Consider the following 18,872-nt stretch of genomic DNA (forward strand, 5'->3'; position numbering starts at 1 on the left):
GTAAAGGAAGCTAGATTCATGCTGTCCTTGCGGTTGGATGCCAAGATTCAGGAGTAACTGTTTGGTACTTGTATACTTACATGTACAACCTTACCCCAGAGAAAGATGAGTGGACAGTGATGTGCATTGTGTTGATGGCAGATTATAACTTGCCACACCATTCCATCAGGGGCTTATTAACCTTTCCAGAAAAGTCTGAAGAGACCACAGTGGCTTGTGTTTTCCCTGAGAATCAGTGAACATGGGTGGTGCCTACCCCTGCCAGAGTCCCCATATGGATTCTCATCCACCAGAGAAGCCGACTCCAGAAATAACCAGACTTAGAGCATAATCTTCAATTTCACCAATTCCATGTGAAACGGCACAATTATCCTCCAAAAGCATGATCCATTAGCAAATGGCAATGTGGGCTTTATAAAAATTTTTAAGACTGAGAAGACACCAGCAGGAAAGACGAGCCACAGACTAGGAGAAAACATTTACAAGTCATCTCTTTTTGAAGGTCTTGTATCCTGCTATAAAGAACTCTTGGCCAAGTGCAGTGGCTCACACCTGTAATCCCAGCATTTTGGGAGGCCAAGGCGGGTGGATCAGCTGAGGTCAGGAGTTAGAGACTAGACTGGCCAACATGGTGAAACCCCACCTCTACTAAAAATACAAAAATTAGCTGGACGTGGCGCAGGGTGCCTGTAATCCCAGCTAGTCGGGAGGCTGAGGTAGGAGAATCACTTGAACCCGGGAGGCAGAGGTTGCAGTGAGCCGAGATTGCACCACTGCACTCCAGCCTGGGCGACAGAGCAAGACTCCGTCTCAAAAAAAAACAACAAAAAACAAACAAAAAAAACTCTTACAGGATGTGGTGGCTCACACCTGTAACCCCAACCATTTGAAGTGAGAGGACTGGCTTGAGTCCAGGAGTTGGAGTCCAGACAGGGCAACATAGGGAGACTCTGAGTTAACAAGAATTTTTTTTTTTTTTTTTTTTTTTGAGACAGAGTCTGGCTCTGTCGCCCAGGCTGGAGTGCAGTGGCGCGATCTCGGCTCACTGCAAGCTCCGCCCCCCGGTTCACGCCATTCTCCTGCCTCAGCCTCCCGAGTAGCTGGGACTACAGGTGCCCGCCACCGTGCCTGGCTAATTTTTTGTATTTTTAGAGATGGGGTTTCACCGTGTTAGCCAGGACGGTCTCGCTCTCCTGACCTCGTGATCCACCCGCCTCCACCTCCCAAAGTGCTGGGATTACAGGCGTGAGCCATCGCGCCCGGCCAATTTTTTTTTTCTTTATTAAGATGTTCTATAGCTGCACTAACTGATACACACTACACAAGCCACTAACCCCACTTGTGGCTCCTGAGCACTTAAATATGAATAGAGTGAGGCTGGGTGCAGTCTCACCTGTTCCCGGAACTTTGGGAGGCCGAGGCTGGAGAATCACTTGAGCCCAGGAGTTCGAGACCAGTCTGGGTAATATAGCGAGACCTTGTACCTACTAAAAATAAAATAAATTAGCTGGGCATGGTGACACATGCCTGTAGTCCCAGCTACTTGCAAGGCTGAGGTGGGAGGACTACCTGAGGCTGGGGAGGTCGAGGCTGCAGTGAGCTATGATTGAGCCACTGTACTCTAGCCTGGGCGACAGAGAGACACCCTAGGGAGTCTCTAAAAATAAATAAAATACCGGCCGGGCGTGGTGGCTCACGCTTGTAATCCCAGCACTTTGGGAGGCCGAGGTGGGCGGATCACGAGGTCAGGAGATCGAGACCAGGGTGAAACCCCGTCTCTACTAAAAATACAAAAAATTAGCCGGGCGTGGTGGCAGGCGCCTGTAGTCCCAGCTACTCGGAGAGGCTGAGGCAGAAGAATGGCGTGAACCCGGGAGGCGGAGCTTGTAGTGAGCCGAGATCGCACCACTGCCCTCCAGCCTGGGTGACAGAGCGAGACTCCGTCTCCAAAAAAAAAAAAACAAAAAAACCGTAATATTCAGCTATAGACTTGTGCTGTTCAACACAGTAGCCTTTAGCCACATGTGGCTATTTAGATATAACACAAAGTTAAACATTTATGTCCTCAGTCATAAAAGCCACATTTCGAGTGCCAGTGACTACCGTGTCCACCAGCGCAGATATAGAAAATTTCCATCACATAAAGTTCTACTAGACGATCCTGTTATCTACAGAAAAACGGCAGAAGGATCGCTCCACGCCAACCCCTGGCACCAATTAAATCATCGTCTGCGGATGAAATGAGGAGAGAGTAGCTTTCTTTTTCTTTTTTTTTTCTTTTTTTTTTGAGACGGTCTCGCTCCGTCGCCCAGGCTGGAGTGCAGTGGCGCAATGATAGCTCACTGCAGCCACGACCTCCCCAGCTCAAGCGATCCTCCTCCCTCGACCTCCCAAAGTGTTAGGATTACAGGCGAGGCGCACTGCACTCGGCGAGAGTAACTTTCTTTCTTTTTTTTTTTTTTTTTTTTGAGACGGTTTTGCTGTTGTTGCCCAGCCTGGAGTGCAATGGCGCGATCTCGGCTCACTGCAACCTCCGCCTCCCAGGTTCAAGAGATTCTCCTGCCTCAGCCTCCTGAGTAGCTGGGATTACAGGCATGCGCCACCATGCCCGACTAATTTTGTATTTTTAGTAGAGACGGGGTTTCTCCATGTTGGTCAGGCTGGTCTCGAACTCCTGTCCTCAGGTGATCCGCCCACCTCGGCCTCCCAAAGTGCTGGGATTACAGGCGTGAGCCACCGAGCCCGTTTTTTGTTTGTTTGTTTGTTTTGTTTGATACGGAGTCTTGCTCTGTCGCCCAGGCTGTCTGTCGGCCAGGCTGGAGTGCCATGGCGCGATCTCAGCTCACTGCAACCTTCGCCTCCCAGGTTCAAGCGATTCTCCTGCCTCAGCCTTCCAAGTAGCTGGGATTACAGGGGCCCGCCACCACGCCCGGCTAATTTTTGTATTTTTAGTAGAGACGGGGTTTCACCATGTTGGCCAGGCTGGTGCTGAACCCCTGACCTCAGGTGATCCGCCTGCCTTAGCCTCCCAAAGTGTTGGGATTACAGGCGTGAGCCACCGCGCTAGGCCGAGAGTAACTTTCACTGCACCTCTGAAGTTCGTGGGCAGCTCCTACCCCTAACAAAGATGGCGACGCCGCCACACATGCTCCTAGCACTCCCCGGCCGCCCGCCCTTCAAAAAGATGGCAGCCGCCTCATCCGGTTTGAAGGCTGAACGAACAAAGCCACGCGGTATCCAAATCCCACGGGAGCCTACGCCACGCCGAAACAGGATGGACTCCGTACGACTCTCGCGATAATACGGGCGGGCTGAAGGCTGGTCACATCTTCCCTGCCTAAATAATCGCGCCCGGCGTTGTGGGGCCTAAGACTCTCGCGAGACACCGTCTACCACTTCCCGCCCGTCAGTCCTTCACGGTGCCCGAATCGCCCGCTGGTTTAAGTGCAGCCTGTCAATCAGAGCCGCTCTCGAGGCCCCGCCCAAGGCCGTGCTGCGTTTCTCCTTACGTCACTTCCTCTCCAGCCCCTGCGTAATCGATAAGGAAACCCGGACGCTGCTGCAGCTTTCTTTTTTTCAGGCGGCCGGGAAGATGGCGGACATTCAGGTGCGGGCTCGGGGTTGGATGCCAGGCTACGGGGTCCGCCTTGGCCTTCAGGGGCGCGTCCGGGAGGGCAGAGCCCGGCGGCCAAGTTCGGGGGTTAATTCCGGGCGTCCGTGATTATTTTCTAGAGATTAACTGGAGTGGAGGGCGCTTGCTTTTGTTTCTAGATGAGTGCTTCCTAATTCCTGGGGGCTCCTGGCGTTAATGGAGGCTCCAGCGTTTTAGGACTTACCTTCTTAAAAACCAAGTTTAAGAAGGTTTTTTTGGAGTTCTCCGGTCTTCAGGGGTAATTCTGTGGAAACGGACTCCTAAGGGCTAATCCAGGGAGCCTGCCGTCTGTTATTTAATTCTGAATCCTTATGTACTACATAAGGAGTGAATGCTGGGTGGGCGATCTTGGGTCTTGGAGAATGATCCTCGCTGAAAGGTGTCCAGGGTGTGAGAGGGTTGATCCTGGTTTAGAGGATGAATTTTGCAAGCCCTGAGAGGCCTTCTGGAGTATATCAATTGAAATAACCTCGGGCTTAGATCTGAGTATGAATTACAGGTAAGGTCAGGGTGGTCATGTCTTAGAGGGTGATTCTGGGGCACCAGGCCTTGGACGCCGGCGCTTTGCAAGTAAATGTAGAGCATGGGGTCTGGGAGGTTCTGGGAAGGTCTCTAGGGCTGGTTGGCTGCCGGCTTCAAACTTAGCAGCTCATCAGTTTTCTCCTCATATCTGTAGACTGAGCGTGCCTACCAAAAGCAGCCGACCATCTTTCAAAACAAGAAGAGGGTCCTGCTGGGAGAAACTGGCAAGGAGAAGCTCCCGCGGTACTACAAGAACATCGGTCTGGGCTTCAAGACACCCAAGGAGGTGCGGGGGAACCTCAGAAGAAAGAAGGGGACCCTGGCGTTCCTGCACGTGTGCCCACGACGAGTTGTCCTGCCTGCATCTAAGTGGCTTCTGGGGCTGCTGGGAATTGTAGTTGCTTCCCTGAGGCCACGCCCCTGGCTCTTTTAAGGAACCGCCCGCCCAAGGCTCACTCCTTTATCTTTCCTATCCTTTCAGGCTATTGAGGGCACCTACATTGACAAGAAATGCCCCTTCACTGGTAATGTGTCCATTCGAGGGCGGATCCTCTCTGGTAAGTGCGGGAGTTACTGGTGTCTGGGGCCTGAAATACTGAAAGAAGGGTCTTGGGGCCCAGACTCCTGGGTCCTGGGTGAGAGGGGTGGTTAGGAATGCAAACTTGTAGGTCTAGGTAAATTGGCAGATGATGTCTGTTTTCACGATGGTCTTCAGATGCCCACGTGGGCACTGCTGAGAAAGCCACTTGGTAAAACTGATGCCGGAAATGGGGCTTTTTGGGATCCCAGCTCAGCTGCTTCTGAGTCCCAGCATGCCCTGGGTTACCTGTGGCCCTCTTTCCCATGGGACCTGACCTGTGATCGGCCCCCGCTCCTAGGCGTGGTGACCAAGATGAAGATGCAGAGGACCATTGTCATCCGCCGAGACTATCTGCACTACATCCGCAAGTACAACCGCTTCGAGAAGCGCCACAAGAACATGTCTGTACACCTGTCCCCCTGCTTCAGGTGAGCGCAGTGGCCCATCAGGTTGCTCAGGCCACGCTCTCTCAGCCTTCAGATTCCAGGTCGGACCAATTTAAGGCCAACTGAGGGAGGGAAAGACTGAGGTGGCATCTCTGGGAAGCCCCAGAATCTCAGGATTTGTATATCATATGTTCTTCAGAATCAAAGCGTTCTACAGGGTGAATATCTCTACCTGAAATGCTTGGAACCAGATTTTGGAATGTTCTCGCATACATAGATGTTTTGGGGATGTGGCATAGGTCTAAACAAGAAGCTCATTTGTTTCATATACACCTTATTCACATAGCCTGAAAGTAGTCTTACGCAGTGCATTTTATAATTCTGTGTGTGAAACAAAGTTTGCGTACATTGAACCATTGGAAAGCAAAGGTGTCACGCTGGTATTGAAAAAGTTTCAGATTCTAGCCAGGCACCGTGGCTCAAGCCAGTAATCCCAGCACTGTAGGAGGCTGAGGCAGGAGGATCCCTTGAGCCCAGGAGTTTGAGACCAGCCTGGGCAACATGGCAAAACCCTCTCTACAAAAAATACAAGTTTGCCAGGTGTGGTAGCATGTGCCTGTAGTCTCAGGTCCTCAGGCGGCTGGGGTGGGAGGATTGCTTGAGCCCAGAAAGTGGAGGCTGCAGTGAGCCGAGATGGCAGCACTGCTCTCTGGCCTGGGCAACAGAGTAAGACCCTGTCTCTCCCACACACACACAAATTCAGATTTTGCAGCATTTCAGAATTTTTGGATTAGGGTGCTGAACCTGTAATAGGCAGGTGCGTTGGAACCAAAAGGTTAGGATGTTATACCAGATGGGAACCTCAGAAATGTTGGAATTAAACGTTTGTTCATTCCCTCAGCATGTTTCAGTTAGAGCTTATCACGTGCCAGGTTTGGTGTGAGATGTTTGGGGTTCAGTGGTGAGCCAGGAACAAAGTCCTGCTCCCTCAGAGGGCACCTTCAAGCAGTGTGAGTGCCAGATGACAGCCAAATATAACCAGAATGGGGATGTGGGCAGCTGATATTGGTGGCCCTCTGGGCGGGGAGGATCTTGGGAGCAAGGTGAGGAGTCCTGTGGGTGAGGAGGAGGGTGGCCCAAACTGATGCTGAGCGATAAGGGACCTGTGGTTGTCAGTGCTGCAGGATCCCCCTGCTGCTCTGCTGGGGAAGGGTGGGGAGGCTGCTGACAACTTGGGGGCCTCCAGTTTGCTTGTGAAATGGAGCTCGTCCACCCCAGCGGTCCTCGGAGGGGTGGTGGCCTGCTCTGTGTACAGGGTTGAGCTTGGTGCTTGGCACAAAATTTGTACGAAAGGAGGGGACAGGTTGAATTGGCGAGTAGAGCTTGGTTGGGGTTTGGTGGAGCCGAAGCAGAGAGCTTTCAGCCTGGTGAAGGGGAGGGAGGGCCTCCTGGGGTCTGCTGGGGTGGCCCCTCCTGAGGACATGGCCCTACCTGCCTCCACAGGGACGTCCAGATCGGTGACATCGTCACAGTGGGCGAGTGCCGGCCTCTGAGCAAGACAGTGCGCTTCAACGTGCTCAAGGTCACCAAGGCTGCCGGCACCAAGAAGCAGTTCCAGAAGTTCTGAGGCTGGACATCGGCCCGCTCCCCACAATGAAATAAAGTTATTTTCTCATTCCCAGGCCAGACTTGGGATCTTCCGCGCCTTTACCAGAGCATTGGTGGGGGTGGGGGTGTGCCTCGGGGAATTGGGCAGAGCTGCTGTCAGAGAGGCCGCCTGCCCGTGTCTGTGGGTGAGGACAGTGGAGCCTGAACTGAGATGCCTGCCTTCCCCTGGGTCTCCTTCTTTGGTCTTTGTCACCTTTTCGGTGTCTGAATAAGGCTGATTACCTGGCGTTGCGCTGTCCCCCCGCCCCCTCCGGTCTCTGGGGAGGAAGTGAGTGAGGGCGGAGGCCCCTGGGTCCTCCAGGCCCTGGTCTGTCTCTTTCCTGACCACCTCGGGTGGGGAGGGGAAGAAGCTGCAGCCCCCCCGTGCTGTGGGCATGGGCTCACCCAGGTAGAGTGGGATGTGCTGAGGCCCTGTTGTCTGGCTGTGAAGTGTAAAGGTCTTGGCTTCAGCCTGGGCCTCCTATCCCTGCTTATAGCCAAGGATGGGGCCCCCGTGCACACACCACACGCCTAGTTGGGCACCAGGCCTATCTGCAGATGAGGAAACTCATCTGGGAGAGGCCAAGCTCTCCACCTGAAGTCCCAGTGAGTAGCTGAGTTACAGGTCTCAGATTCTAGAAACTTCCTCTGCGCCAGCTGCCTCAAAATCGCAGTAAGGAAATCGGTGGTGTGGGCAAGTGGCATCATGAGGCTCCCCTGGAGCCCATTCAGTGGTACCGGGGCCCAGGCTGCTGGGAAGGAAGTGGGCAGGAAGCGTCCGGAGATGGCCCAACACACACAGGCCACAGAGATGGGGGCCTTGAGAGGAACAGGACAGGACAGACACGGTGGCCCAGGGTTGTGGCACATGGGGAGGAGGGGTTTTGCAGAGCTGGGGAGAGCACAGAGACCACCGCGAGAGGCAGGTACAAGAGAAACAGGTGTACTTTGCGCATCACACAGAGGTGGGGACGACAGGCATGGCGTGGGGGCAGTGAGGCAGGAGCGCACCAGAGGATGTGTGGGACCCGAAGGGGAGAGACGCATAAAAGCCGCAGCAGAGATGGGAGTACAGGGAGGGGAGGTCCCAATGCCCGCTCACCTCACCCCTTGGGGCCTGCCGGTGCCGGGGTCCCCAGGTCCCTGTCCCCCAGGCCTGTACCAGGGTCTGAGCCCAGCACTGGTACAAGGGTTGGGAGACAGGGCCATGGGGAGAGGAGCCGCCGCTGCCGCTGCTGCCTCGGGGACGCTGCCTCCCCGTGGGCCCAGTCCCTGCCTTATACCCAGGTCCAGGGAGGGCGGGGGTTCCTGCCAGAGGAAGTGGGGCCGCATCAAAGAGGGCAGGAAGGGGCAGGGACAGGTTGGGGGGACGCCGCCCTGAGTCGCAGAAACTGCACACCCACTCCACCCTATGCTGGGGGCAGTAGAGAACCAGCAAGGGGCAAAGAGGGAGTGTGGACTCCAGAGGGAGGGGACGGAGACCCAGAGGGGAATAGGAGGTTGCGGCCCCCTCCCCTCAGCCGCAGGTGTTTCCGTTCGGGTGGGGCTGCTGTGTTTACAACAACAGCCCGGCTCCCCGGTTTCCTCCCCGATTGTTGGGGCGTCTCCTTGGCACCCCATCACGTCAGGTGGTGTGCTGAGGTCAGAGTGTGTGCTGGGGAAGGACCTCTGCTGGGCCTGCCAGATCGCAAAGAGCAAGTTTAAAAGACCCCCTCGGACCCCTTGACAGGCCTTCCACCTGAAGAGTGGGGATAAGGACCATAGGTTCTTTTTATTTTTTTATTTTTATTTTATTTTATTTTATTTTTGAGGCAGAGTCTTGCTCTTGTCGCCCAGGCTGGAGTGCAATGGCGTGATCTTGGTTCACTGCAACCTTCGCCTCCCAAGTTAAAGCGAATCTCCTGCCTCTGTCTCCTGAGTAGCTGGGATTACAGGCATGCACCACCACACCCAGCTAATTTTTTTATTTTTAGTAGAGATGGGGTTTCACCATGTTGGCCAGGCTGGTCTCGAACTCCTGACCTCATGATCCACCCATATTGGCCTCCCAAAGTGCTGGGATTTTACAGGCGTGAGCCACTGCACCCTGCCCATAGGTTATTTGATAACCCAAGGAGATACAGTTCCTAGGTCAGCGGGTTCCCCTGTCTCCCCTCCCACCTGCTCTCCCTCTCACTCAGCCCCACACCCCCAGCGCCCACCAGACCTGCTGTTCCTCTGAGCCTCCTCACCATCTGTTCCCTCTATGTGGAATACTCTGACCTGGAGTTTCCACCTGGCTCCCTCCCTCACTCTCTTTGTCTTTAATTAAGTGAATGAATTAATTTTTTAATTTGTTAATTGTTTATGAAGAGAAACTGTTTCTTAGCCCATATATTCATGTGTCATCGTTCAGGACCAAGTCAGTGACAAACTTCTAGGTAATTCAACCTGAAGAAATTCTTTATATTCCAAGATCATTGCACTCTGAAAGATACCAGCCTTCCAGCCAGGTGCAGTGGCTCATGCCTGTAATCCCAGCACTTTGGGAGGCCAAGGTGGGTGGATCACGAGGTCAGGAGTTCGAGACTAGCCTGACCAAGATGGTGAAACCCCGTCTCTACTAAAAATACAAAAATTAGCCAGGCACAGTGGCAGGCACCTGTAATCCCAGCTACTCCGAAGGTTGAGGCAGGAGAATCGCTTGAACCCGGGCAGTAGAGGTTGCAGTGAGCTGAGATTGCTCCACTGCACTCCAGTCTGGGTGACAGAGTGAGACTCCATCTCAAAAAAAAAAAAAAAAAAGATACCAGCCTTCCTCATCTCAAAATCTTTCATGGAATCGTAATTTCTGTAGAAATCTGCATATGCCTTCTTTCTTGGTTCAGCCACAGCAAACATATAGAAAGCTGCAGCCCCCAGGGATACCATGGATGCTTCAACAATATGAAATCACAGACGCTTGGCCAGAAGGCCACACATCTGAGGTTTTGGCAAAACTTTGGAAGCCATGGTAGTTACTGTCCTTGATAACGTATGTCAGCCTCAATACCAACGTCCTTCCTGACTGATGGAAAAATGGATGGTGAAGGAATGAATTATGTGAAGTTGCCACATTCTGGCTGGGCGGACCTTGACCCCTAGGCTTCAGGGGTTCAATAACTGGAAGCAGTAAAGCTGAGCCAGAGGCCCCAGAGGTAGCAGAGACCCACTGAGGCCCTTTTCCAACTTCTGGCCCTGTAGCTCCCTAGCCGTGTGTGACCTTGGAAAAGAGACCCACTCCTCCACCACAGAGCCTCAGTTTCCTAACCTGTAAAATGGCTTCTTGCCTCCCTGCCCTATTGGGAGGATCAATATGCTCATGTGAGCCAGGTCCTGTGGCTCACGGCTGTAATCCCAGCACTTTGGGAGGTCGAGGCAGGCGGATCACTTGAGGTCAGGAGTTCAAGACCATCCTGGCCAACGTGGCGAAACCATGTCTCTACTAAAAATACAAAAATTAGCCAGTGTGATAGTGCGCACCTGTAGTCCCAGCCACTCAGGAGGCTAAGGCAGGAGAATCGCTTGAACCTGGGAGGCAGAGGTTGCAGTGAGCCGAGACAGCACTCCACCTAAGCAGCAGAGGGCGACTCAGTCTCAAAAAAAAAACAATGCTCATGTGTGATAATGGGATAGATCCAGTCCTGATTAAGTGTACACTGGAAAGTAACAATGCCGGGGGCCCTCGGCTTGGTGTTGGAGAAAGGCCCATAGTGTCATGTTACAGCATCCTGTGGGGCCCCTTGGGCAGGCTTAAGGACCAGGGCCTCTGGCAAGCAGCCCTTGCTGTAATGGACCCACGGTTTTTATTTTAATATTTATTGTATGGTTGCGGAATCCTGGCTCCATTACAGCAAGCTCTGGTAGTTTGTCACGGGATGTTGAGTCTGTTTTAGCATGCTTCTGGAATATTCTGTCGAATACTTATTATAGGGGGCCCCAATGGCCTTGCCTTTTCACAGGAAAGTTAGCTTTTATAGTGGGGTTCTGGGTTTATAATGATAGCGGTCAGGCCAGGTGCCGGGGCTCACACCTGTATTCCCACTGCTTAGGGAAGCCAGGGCAGGAGGATCGCTTGAGCCAGGAGTTAGAGACCAGCCCGAGCAACAAAGGGAGACTCCTGTCTCTATTTAAAATATATTAGGCCAGGTGCGGTGGCTCATGCCTGTAATCCCAGCACTTTGGGAGGCCAAGGCAGGTGGATCACGAGTCAGGAGTTCGAAGCCAGCCTGGTCAATATGGTGAAACCCCATCTCTACTAAAAATACAAACATTAGCCAGATGTGTAGCGGCGCCTGTAGTCCCAGCTACTCGGGAGGCTGAGGCAGGAGAATCGCTTGAACCTGGGAGGCAGAGGATGCAGTGAGCCAAGATCACACCACTGCATTCCAGCCTGGGTGACAGAGTGAGACCCCATCTCAAAAAAAAAAAAATTTGCTGGGTCTGTAGTCCCAGCTACTCGGGAGGCTGAGGCAGGAGGATCACTTGAGCCCAGAGGTCCGAGTCTATAGCAGGCTAGGATGACACCACTGCACTCCAGCCTGGGTGACAGAGTCAGACCCTGTCTCAAAGAAAAAAAAAAGACAGGCATCAAACCTACCGTGTGAAAACAGGGCAGGTCTTGGTTATCTTGTATTGCGGCCCTGCACCTCCTGCAGCAGGTCATGGGTCTGTGATATTAGAGCCGGATGGCCATCATTGCTGCAGCCTCCTGTGGGCTATTATAATACTAAGTAAGACCTTGGGCTCCTGTGACAGGCCCTGCTGATATTACATGGTTGCAACACTCAGGTTAAATTATAGGCCAGCCCATGGCTATATTTATAATTATATAATATAAAATATGTGATCGGCCGGACGCAGTGGCTCACGCCTGTAATCCCAGCACTTTGGGAGGCAGGTGGATCACGAGGTCAGGAGATCAAGACCATCCTGGCCAACATGGTGAAACCCCGTCTTTACTAAAAATACAAAATTTAGCTGGGTGTGGTGGTGGGCGCCTGTAGTCCCAGCTACTCGGGAGGCTGAGGCAGGAGAATCGCTTGAACCCGGGAGACGAAGGTTGCAGTGAGCCGAGATTGCACCACTGTGCTCCAGCCTGGCGACAGAGCGAGACTCCGTCTAAATATATATATATATATATATATTATTTATATAGGAGGCACCTGAGCTCATTGAACTAGTCCCAAGGTGTGTGAGTGGAGTCTGGAAATGGAATTGGAGTGTGTTCCAGCAGTAGTTAAGCAGGCCCACTGCCGAGTGTCAGCACTACACTGAGCCCAACAGGAATTCCTGGGTCTAACACTGTAGTAGGTCCTGGCTCTATTATGTATTATAGCAAGACAGGCCAGGCACAGTGGCTCAGACTGCAATCCCAGCACTTTGGGAGGCCAAGATGGGAGGCTCTCTTGAGCCCAGCAGTTTGAGACCAGCCTAGGCAACATAGGAAAACCCCATCTCTACAAAAAAAACTTAAAAATTAGCCAGGTGTGGTGGTAAGTACCCGTAGTACCAGCTACTCGGGAGGCTGAGGTGGGAGGATCGCTTCAGCCTGGGAGGTCGAGGCTGCAGTGAGCTATTATCATGCCACTGCATTCCAGCCTGGGTGACAGAGTGAGACCCTGTCTCAAGAAAAAAAGTAAAAATAAAAGACCTATGGATGTTTCAGAGGTCAGTATAGATTTAGCTAGAACATTCTAGCAGAACACCAACGATGTTCTAGATGAGTTTGAGGAACACATCAAGCCTTCCCAGGGACATTCATTCTACAAATGTTTATTGTGCTGTTCCCCAGGGATGGGTGCAAGAGTGAGCAAGACAGCTCCAGCCAGGGCCTGGTGTCAGAGCCTGCAATCCAGTGGGATCCCTGGGGGCCCAGCCTGGCTGCCGAGTGGGGGCGTTAACAGGAACTGGGGGCTACTATGGATGCCCTGTGTGCCACGTGGAGCCTTTGGCCTGCTGAAGCCTCTAATGAAATAGTAGGTTGGGCCGGGCATGGTGACTCATGCCTGTAATCCCAGCACTTTGGGAGGCTGAGGAGGGTGGATCACAAGGTCAGGAGATCGAGACCATCCTGGCTAACATGATGAAACCCTGTCTCTACTAAAAAAAAAAAAAAATTAGCCAGGAGTGATGGCAGGTGCCTGTAGTCCCAGCTACTCAGGAGACTGAAGCAGGAGAATGGCGTTAACCCGGGAGGCGGAGCTTGCAGTGAGCCGAGATCGCACCACTGCACTCCAGCCTAGGCGACAGAGAGAGACTCCGTCTCAAAAAAAAAAAAAAAAAGAAATAGGTTGGTGCAAAAGCAATTGTGGTTTTTTGTTTGTTGTTTGTTTGTTTTTGAGTCTCACTCTGTTGCCCAGGCTGGAGTGCAGTGGCACAACCTCGTCTCACTGCAACCTCTGCCTCCCAGGTTCAAGCGATTCTCCTGCCTCACCCTCCCAAGTAGCTGAGATTACAGGTGCCCACTACCATGTCTGGCTAATTTTTGTATTTGTAATAGAGATGGGGTTTTGCCATGTTGGCCAGGCTGGTCTCAAACTCCCGACCTCAGGTGATCCACCCGCCTCAGCCTCCCAAAGTGCTGGGATTACAGGCGTGAGACACCGTGTCTAGCCAGCAATTGTGGGTTTTTTGTTTGTTGGTTTTTTTGAGATGGAGTCTTGCTCTGTCACCCAGACTGAAGTGCAGTGTCACGATCTCGGCTCATTGTAACTTCCGCCTCCCAGGTTCAAGCGATTCTCCTGCCTCAGCCTCCCAAGTAGCTGGGACTATTCAGCGAGTGCCACCATGCCTGGCTAATTTTTGTATTTTTAGTAGAGACAGGGTTTCACCATGTTGGCCAGGCTGGTCTGGAAATCCTGACCTCATGATCCGCCTGCCTCGGCCTTCCAAAGTGCTGGGATTATAGGCGTGAGCCACCGTGCCCGGCCTGCAATTGGGGTTTTAATGGCAGAAACCGCAATTACTTTTGCACCACCCTAATATAAAGACACAATTATTATCCCCATTTTCCAGATAAAGAACCTTTGGCTGGGAGAGGTGTACCTGGAAGAGTCGTGTTTTGGTTTTGAACTCAGGTGTGATTGCCCCCCAGGTCAGTAGGGGGCACTATTGTGTAAGGGTGGAGAGGAGGGGCAGAGGTTAGGTGGTTCAGGGTGCACAGCTCAAAGCTGCCTGGGGCCATTCTAGGCACAGAGGCAGGGGCCAGGGCCGGCTTTAAGGCCAGCTCCTCGTGCGGTCTGAGGAGCGGATCAGAAGGGACCAGCACCTGGTGAGTGCTCTACTTGAACCATCTTGAAACTGGAACCAAGGGGACCACATTTTTGTTTTATGCTGAGTGTGTCCTGCCATGGGCTTTTCCTTTCCCTTCCCCTTCTCCTTCCCCTCCCCCTTCCCCTTCCCCTCTCCTCTTCTCTTCTCTTCTCTTCTGTTTTTTGGAGACGGAGTCTTGCTCTGTCGCCCAGGCTGGAGTGCAATAGCGCAATCTCAGCTTACTGAAACCTCCGCCTCCTGGGTTCGAGTGATTCTCCTGCCTCAGCCTCCCGAGTAGCTGGGATTACAGGTGCGCACTACCACGTCCGGCTAATTTTTGTATTTCTAGTAGAGACGGGGTTTCACCACGTTGGTCAGGCTGGTCTCGAACTCCTGACCTTGTGATCCGCCCACCTCAGCCTCCCAAAGTGCTGGGATTACAGGCGTGAGCCACCGGCGCCCGGCTTTTCCGGCTCTTTTCTTTTCTTTTTCCTTTTCTTTCTTTCTTTTTTTTTTTTTGAGACAGGGTCACACTCTGTCGCCCAGGCTGGAGCACAGTGGCGCGATCTCAGCTCACTGAAACCTCTGCCTCCCAGGTTCAAGCGATTCTCCTGCCTCAACCTCCTGAGTATCTAGGATTACAGGCACAGGCCACCAGGCCCAGCAAATTTTTGCACCATACAGATGGTGTTTCGTCATGTTGGCCAGGCTGGTCTCGAACTCCTGACCTCAGATGATCTGCCCGCCTCAGCCTCCCAAAGTGCTGGGATTACAGGCATGAGCCACCGCGCCCAGCCTTGCCAGGGGCTTTCTACTGCATTATAGTGCGGACTTCAGGACATTGTAGCTGTCCTGGGGGAGCCCAGGTGACAGTCTAAGGGGGTTCTAATAGAGCCCTGGGGACATGACAGCAGGATCCCAGGGGGAGAGAGGGTGTAGTCAGGGCTCATTAGAACAGAGCCCTGAGGATCTGATGCAAGTCAACCAGCTGATGCTATAAATGGGCTCCAGAGACATTGCAGGAACCCAGGGCATCTGCAAGGGTTTCCCAGGTGGCACTAAGGGGCCTTGGGGCCTTTTTCTTTTTCTTTTTCTTTAGGGTCTCGCTCAGTCATCCAGGCTGGAGTGCTGTGATGCAATCATGGCTCACTGCAACGTTGACTGAGACCTTTTTCTTCCGTGACAGGAAGGAGGGCTATGATGGGGAATGTCTAGGCAGACCCCTGGGAGGCCTCCTGGTTAAAGCCCCAGGCCATTACAACAGCAAGGAGAGGAGATCAGAATGGGGCAAGGAAAGACACTCCAGATGACCACGGCCAGCTGAATCATGGCCTCAGAGACGTCCATGCCCTAATCCCCCAAAACCTCTGGCTGTGGCCTTATATGGGAAAAGGGACTTTATGATGTGATTAGGTTAGGTTCAGATGGGGAGACGATCTCGGATTATCCAAGTAGCCCTAAACATAATCACAGGACTCCTTTGGAGAGGGAGGCAGGCGGGTTGGTGTCGGAGAGAGAAGACGTGAGGACCGACATATGGGTCAGAGAGGGGAGAGGATGCCGTGCTGCTGGCCTTGAAGATGGAGGACTGGGCCATGAGCCAAGGAATGCTGGTAGCTTCTAGAAGCTGGGAAAGGCAAAAACACCGATTCTTCCCTGGAGCCTCCAGAAAGAATACAAAATTGTTGGGTGCGGTGGTTCACGCCTGTAATCCCAACACTTTGGGAGGCCGAGGCGGGTGGATCACGAGGTCAGGAGTTCGAGACCAGCCTGGCCAATATGGTGAAACGCCGTCTCTACTAAAAATACAAAAATTAGCCGGGTGTGGTGGCGGGTGCCTGTAATCCCAGCTACTCAGGAGGCTGAGGCAGGAGAATCTCTTGAACCCGGGAGGAGGAGGTTGCAGTGAGCCGAGTTCGCACCAGTGCACTCCAAGCTGGGCAACAGAGCCAGACTCCATCTAAAAAAAAAAAAAAAAAGGAACACAAAACCTGTGAGTATCATAGGTGGTCCAAGGAGCTTTACGAATGTCCTGGTAATGTTACAGCAGGGCCCTGGGGGTGGGGACGTGAGAGCTAAGGCTGGGTTATAGAGGACCCCACAGTGATGGTAGTCAGACTTCCAGGAAAAGCATAGCAGGCTCCTGGGGGACACTGTAACAGGGCATTGAGGATTCTGTCAGGGTCCAAGGAACCTTAAAATGGGGACCAGGGGCTGCTGGAATAGTGTCCTGAAGACATTACATGATCCCAAGGAAACTAGAGGGGACAGCTAAGGACAGGGCAGGTGCCTCAGGGTATTTTGGGGAAGAGCTGAGGGTGCTGTAATTAGGATTCTTAAGAAATTAAAGCAGGTGGCCAGGCGCAGTGGCTCACACCTGTAATTCCCAGCACTTTGGGAGGCCGAGTCGGGCGGATCACGAGGTCAGGAGATCGAGACCATCCTGGCTAACACGGTGAAACCCTGTCTCTACTAAAAATATAAAAATTAGCCAGGCGTGGTGGCAGGCTCACGTAGTCCCAGTTACTCGGGAGGCTGAGGCAGGAGAATGGCGTGAACCTGGGAGGCGCAGCTTGCAGTGAGCCGAGACTGCACCACTGCCCTCCAGCCTGGGCGACAGAGCAAGACTCTGTCTCAAAAAAAAAAAAAAAAGAAAAGAAAAGAAGAAAAGAAGTTAAAGCAGGTTCTTTCTGTCTCTTAGGAGTGGACCTTGGGATGGGTGTCACTGGATCTCCCTTCTAGTAGGACACAGGGAGAATCAGGTAGGACACAGTAGGACACAGGCAGAATGAGAAAAATGAAGACATTCTGGACAAGGAGAACAGAGATTTACCTGGTTAATTTTATGTGTCAATTTGGCTGAGCCACAGTGAGTGAACAGATATTCGGTCAACATTATTCTGGATGTCTCTATGAGGGTGTTTTAGGATGAGATTTACATATATGTTTGTGAGACAGGGTCTTGCTGCTGCCCAGGCTGGAGTGCAGTGGTGCCATCACGGCTCACTGCAGCTTCCAACTCTTGGGCTCAAGGGGTCCCCCAGCTTCAGCCTCTTGAGTAGCTGGGACCACAGGTGCGCACCACCACACCCGGCTAATATTTTAATTTTTTGTAGAGATAAGCTCTCTCTGTTACTCAGGCTGGTCCTTGAACTCAAGCGATCCTCCTGCCTTGGCCTCCCAAAGTGCTGGGATTACAGGCATGAGCCACTGTGCCCAGCTGAGATTTATGTTTAGATTGTTAGGCTTTGAGTAAAGGAGGTTCCCCTTCCTGAATTGAGGGAGGCTCATCCAACCAGTTGAAACCCTGAATAGAAGAAAAGTCTCGGCTGGGTGCGGTGGCTCACGCCTATAATCCCAGCACTTTGGAAGGCTGAGGCGGGCAGATCACGAGGTCAAGAGATTGAGGCCATCCTGGCCAACATGGTGAAACCCCCGTCTCTACTAAAAATACAAAAATTAACCGGGTGTGGTGGCACGTGCCTGTAATCCCAGCTACTTGGAAGGCTGAGGCAGGAGAATCGCTTGAACCCGGGAGGTGGAGGTTGCAGTGAGCCAAGATCAGGCCATTGCACTCCAGCCTGATGACAGAGCGAGACTGCGTCTCAAAAAAAAAAAAAGAAAAAAAAAGAAAAGTCTGCCTAGAGGGAGAGGGAGTCCTGCTAGGCAACTGTGTCTCCCACCTGCTGGCCCCCCCATTAGACTTTGGGGTTTCTTTCTTTCTTTCTTTTTTTTGAGATGGAGTCTTGCTCTGTCGCCCAGGCTGGAGTGCAGTGGCGGGATCTCAGCTCACTGCAAGCTCCGCCTCCCGGGTTCACGCCATTCTCCTGCCTCAGCCTCCTGAGTAGCTGGAACTACAGGCACCTGCCACCATGCCTGGCTAATTTTTTTGTATTTTTAGTAGGGATGGGGTTTCACCATGTTGGCCAGGATGGTCTCGATCTCCTTACCTCGTGATCTGCCCGCCTTGGCCTCCCAAAGTGCTGGGATTACAGGCTTGAGCCACCGCGTCCGACATTTAAAATTTTTTTTTTTTAAATAGAGACAGGGTCTCCCTATGTTGGCCAGGTTGGTCTCAAACTCCTGGACTCAAGCGATCCTCCCAACTTGGCCTCCCAAAGTGCTGGGATGACAGGCATGCGCCACCACACCTGGCCCCCCCATCAGACTCTGAACCAGCTGAACGTTCACTAATCCTGGAAGCCAATTCCTCAAATGAATCTCTTTCTGTGTATGCATATACACATTCTGTGGATTCTGTTTCTCTAGAGAACCTGAACTACCTGACCAGCAGTTCCACTCCCAGATGTATGCTCAATAGAGCTGAAAACAGGCCAGGCATGGGTGGCTCACACCTGTCATCCCAGCGCTTTGGGAGGCCAAGGTGGGAGGCTGTCTTGAGCCCAGCAGTTTGAGACCAGCCTCGGAAACATAGCAAGACGCTATCTCTGCAAAAATACAAAAATTAGCTGGGCCTGGTGGCAAGTGCCTGTAATTCCAGCTCCTTGAGAGGCTAAGGCAGGTGGAGTGCTTGAGCTTGGGAGGTTGGGGCTGCAGTGAGCCATGATCGCTCCACGGCATTCCAGCTTGAGTGACAGAGCCAGACCCTGTCAAAAAAAAGGAAAGAAAGGAAGGAAGGAAGGAAGGAAGGAGGCGAGGAAGGAAGGAAGGAAGGAGGCAAGGAAGGAAGGAAGGAAGGAGGCGAGGAAGGAAGGAAGGAAGGAAAGACTTCATATTATATGATTCAATTTCTTTGAAATGTGCAGAATAGGCAAATCTATCAAGACAGAAAGCAGGTGAATGGTTGCCAGGG

The 18,872-nt window shown here is 52.5% G+C and overlaps 1 protein-coding gene, 1 non-coding gene and 2 pseudogenes across 2 annotated transcripts; 3 read left to right on the forward strand and 1 right to left on the reverse strand.

The window, feature by feature from the left end:
• Window positions 1-2,473: 2,473 nt before the first annotated feature.
• Window positions 2,474-6,821, forward strand: RPS11 (ribosomal protein S11). Its single transcript, XM_003814330.5, has 5 exons — window positions 2,474-3,607; window positions 4,329-4,460; window positions 4,656-4,731; window positions 5,053-5,182; window positions 6,644-6,821. The coding sequence occupies exons 1-5, from the start codon at window positions 3,593-3,595 to the stop codon at window positions 6,765-6,767; spliced, it is 477 nt and encodes a 158-aa protein (XP_003814378.1). The 5' UTR covers window positions 2,474-3,592; the 3' UTR covers window positions 6,768-6,821.
• LOC112437954 (small nucleolar RNA SNORD35) lies at window positions 4,856-4,942 on the forward strand. Its single transcript, XR_003026451.1, has one exon. It is a non-coding gene; the product is annotated as a small nucleolar RNA SNORD35 (small nucleolar RNA).
• An 834-nt stretch (window positions 6,822-7,655) lies between the features above and the next one.
• LOC129394695 (uncharacterized) lies at window positions 7,656-9,031 on the forward strand (annotated as a pseudogene).
• Window positions 9,032-9,219: 188 nt separating this feature from the next.
• LOC129394696 (cytochrome c oxidase subunit 6C-like) lies at window positions 9,220-10,352 on the reverse strand (annotated as a pseudogene).
• Between the last annotated feature and the right edge of the window lie 8,520 nt (window positions 10,353-18,872).

Source organism: Pan paniscus, chromosome 20 (genome assembly GCF_029289425.2).
Source record: "Pan paniscus chromosome 20, NHGRI_mPanPan1-v2.0_pri, whole genome shotgun sequence".
Lineage (NCBI taxonomy): Eukaryota > Metazoa > Chordata > Mammalia > Primates > Hominidae > Pan > Pan paniscus.

Bases quoted from the DNA above. Each gene is read 5' to 3' on its own strand.
- RPS11 (XM_003814330.5), top strand. The intron at 4,461-4,655 runs GTGCGGGGGAAC...CTATCCTTTCAG, and splicing joins GCTTCAAGACACCCAAGGAG to GCTATTGAGGGCACCTACAT. The intron at 4,732-5,052 runs GTAAGTGCGGGA...CCCCGCTCCTAG, and splicing joins TCGAGGGCGGATCCTCTCTG to GCGTGGTGACCAAGATGAAG.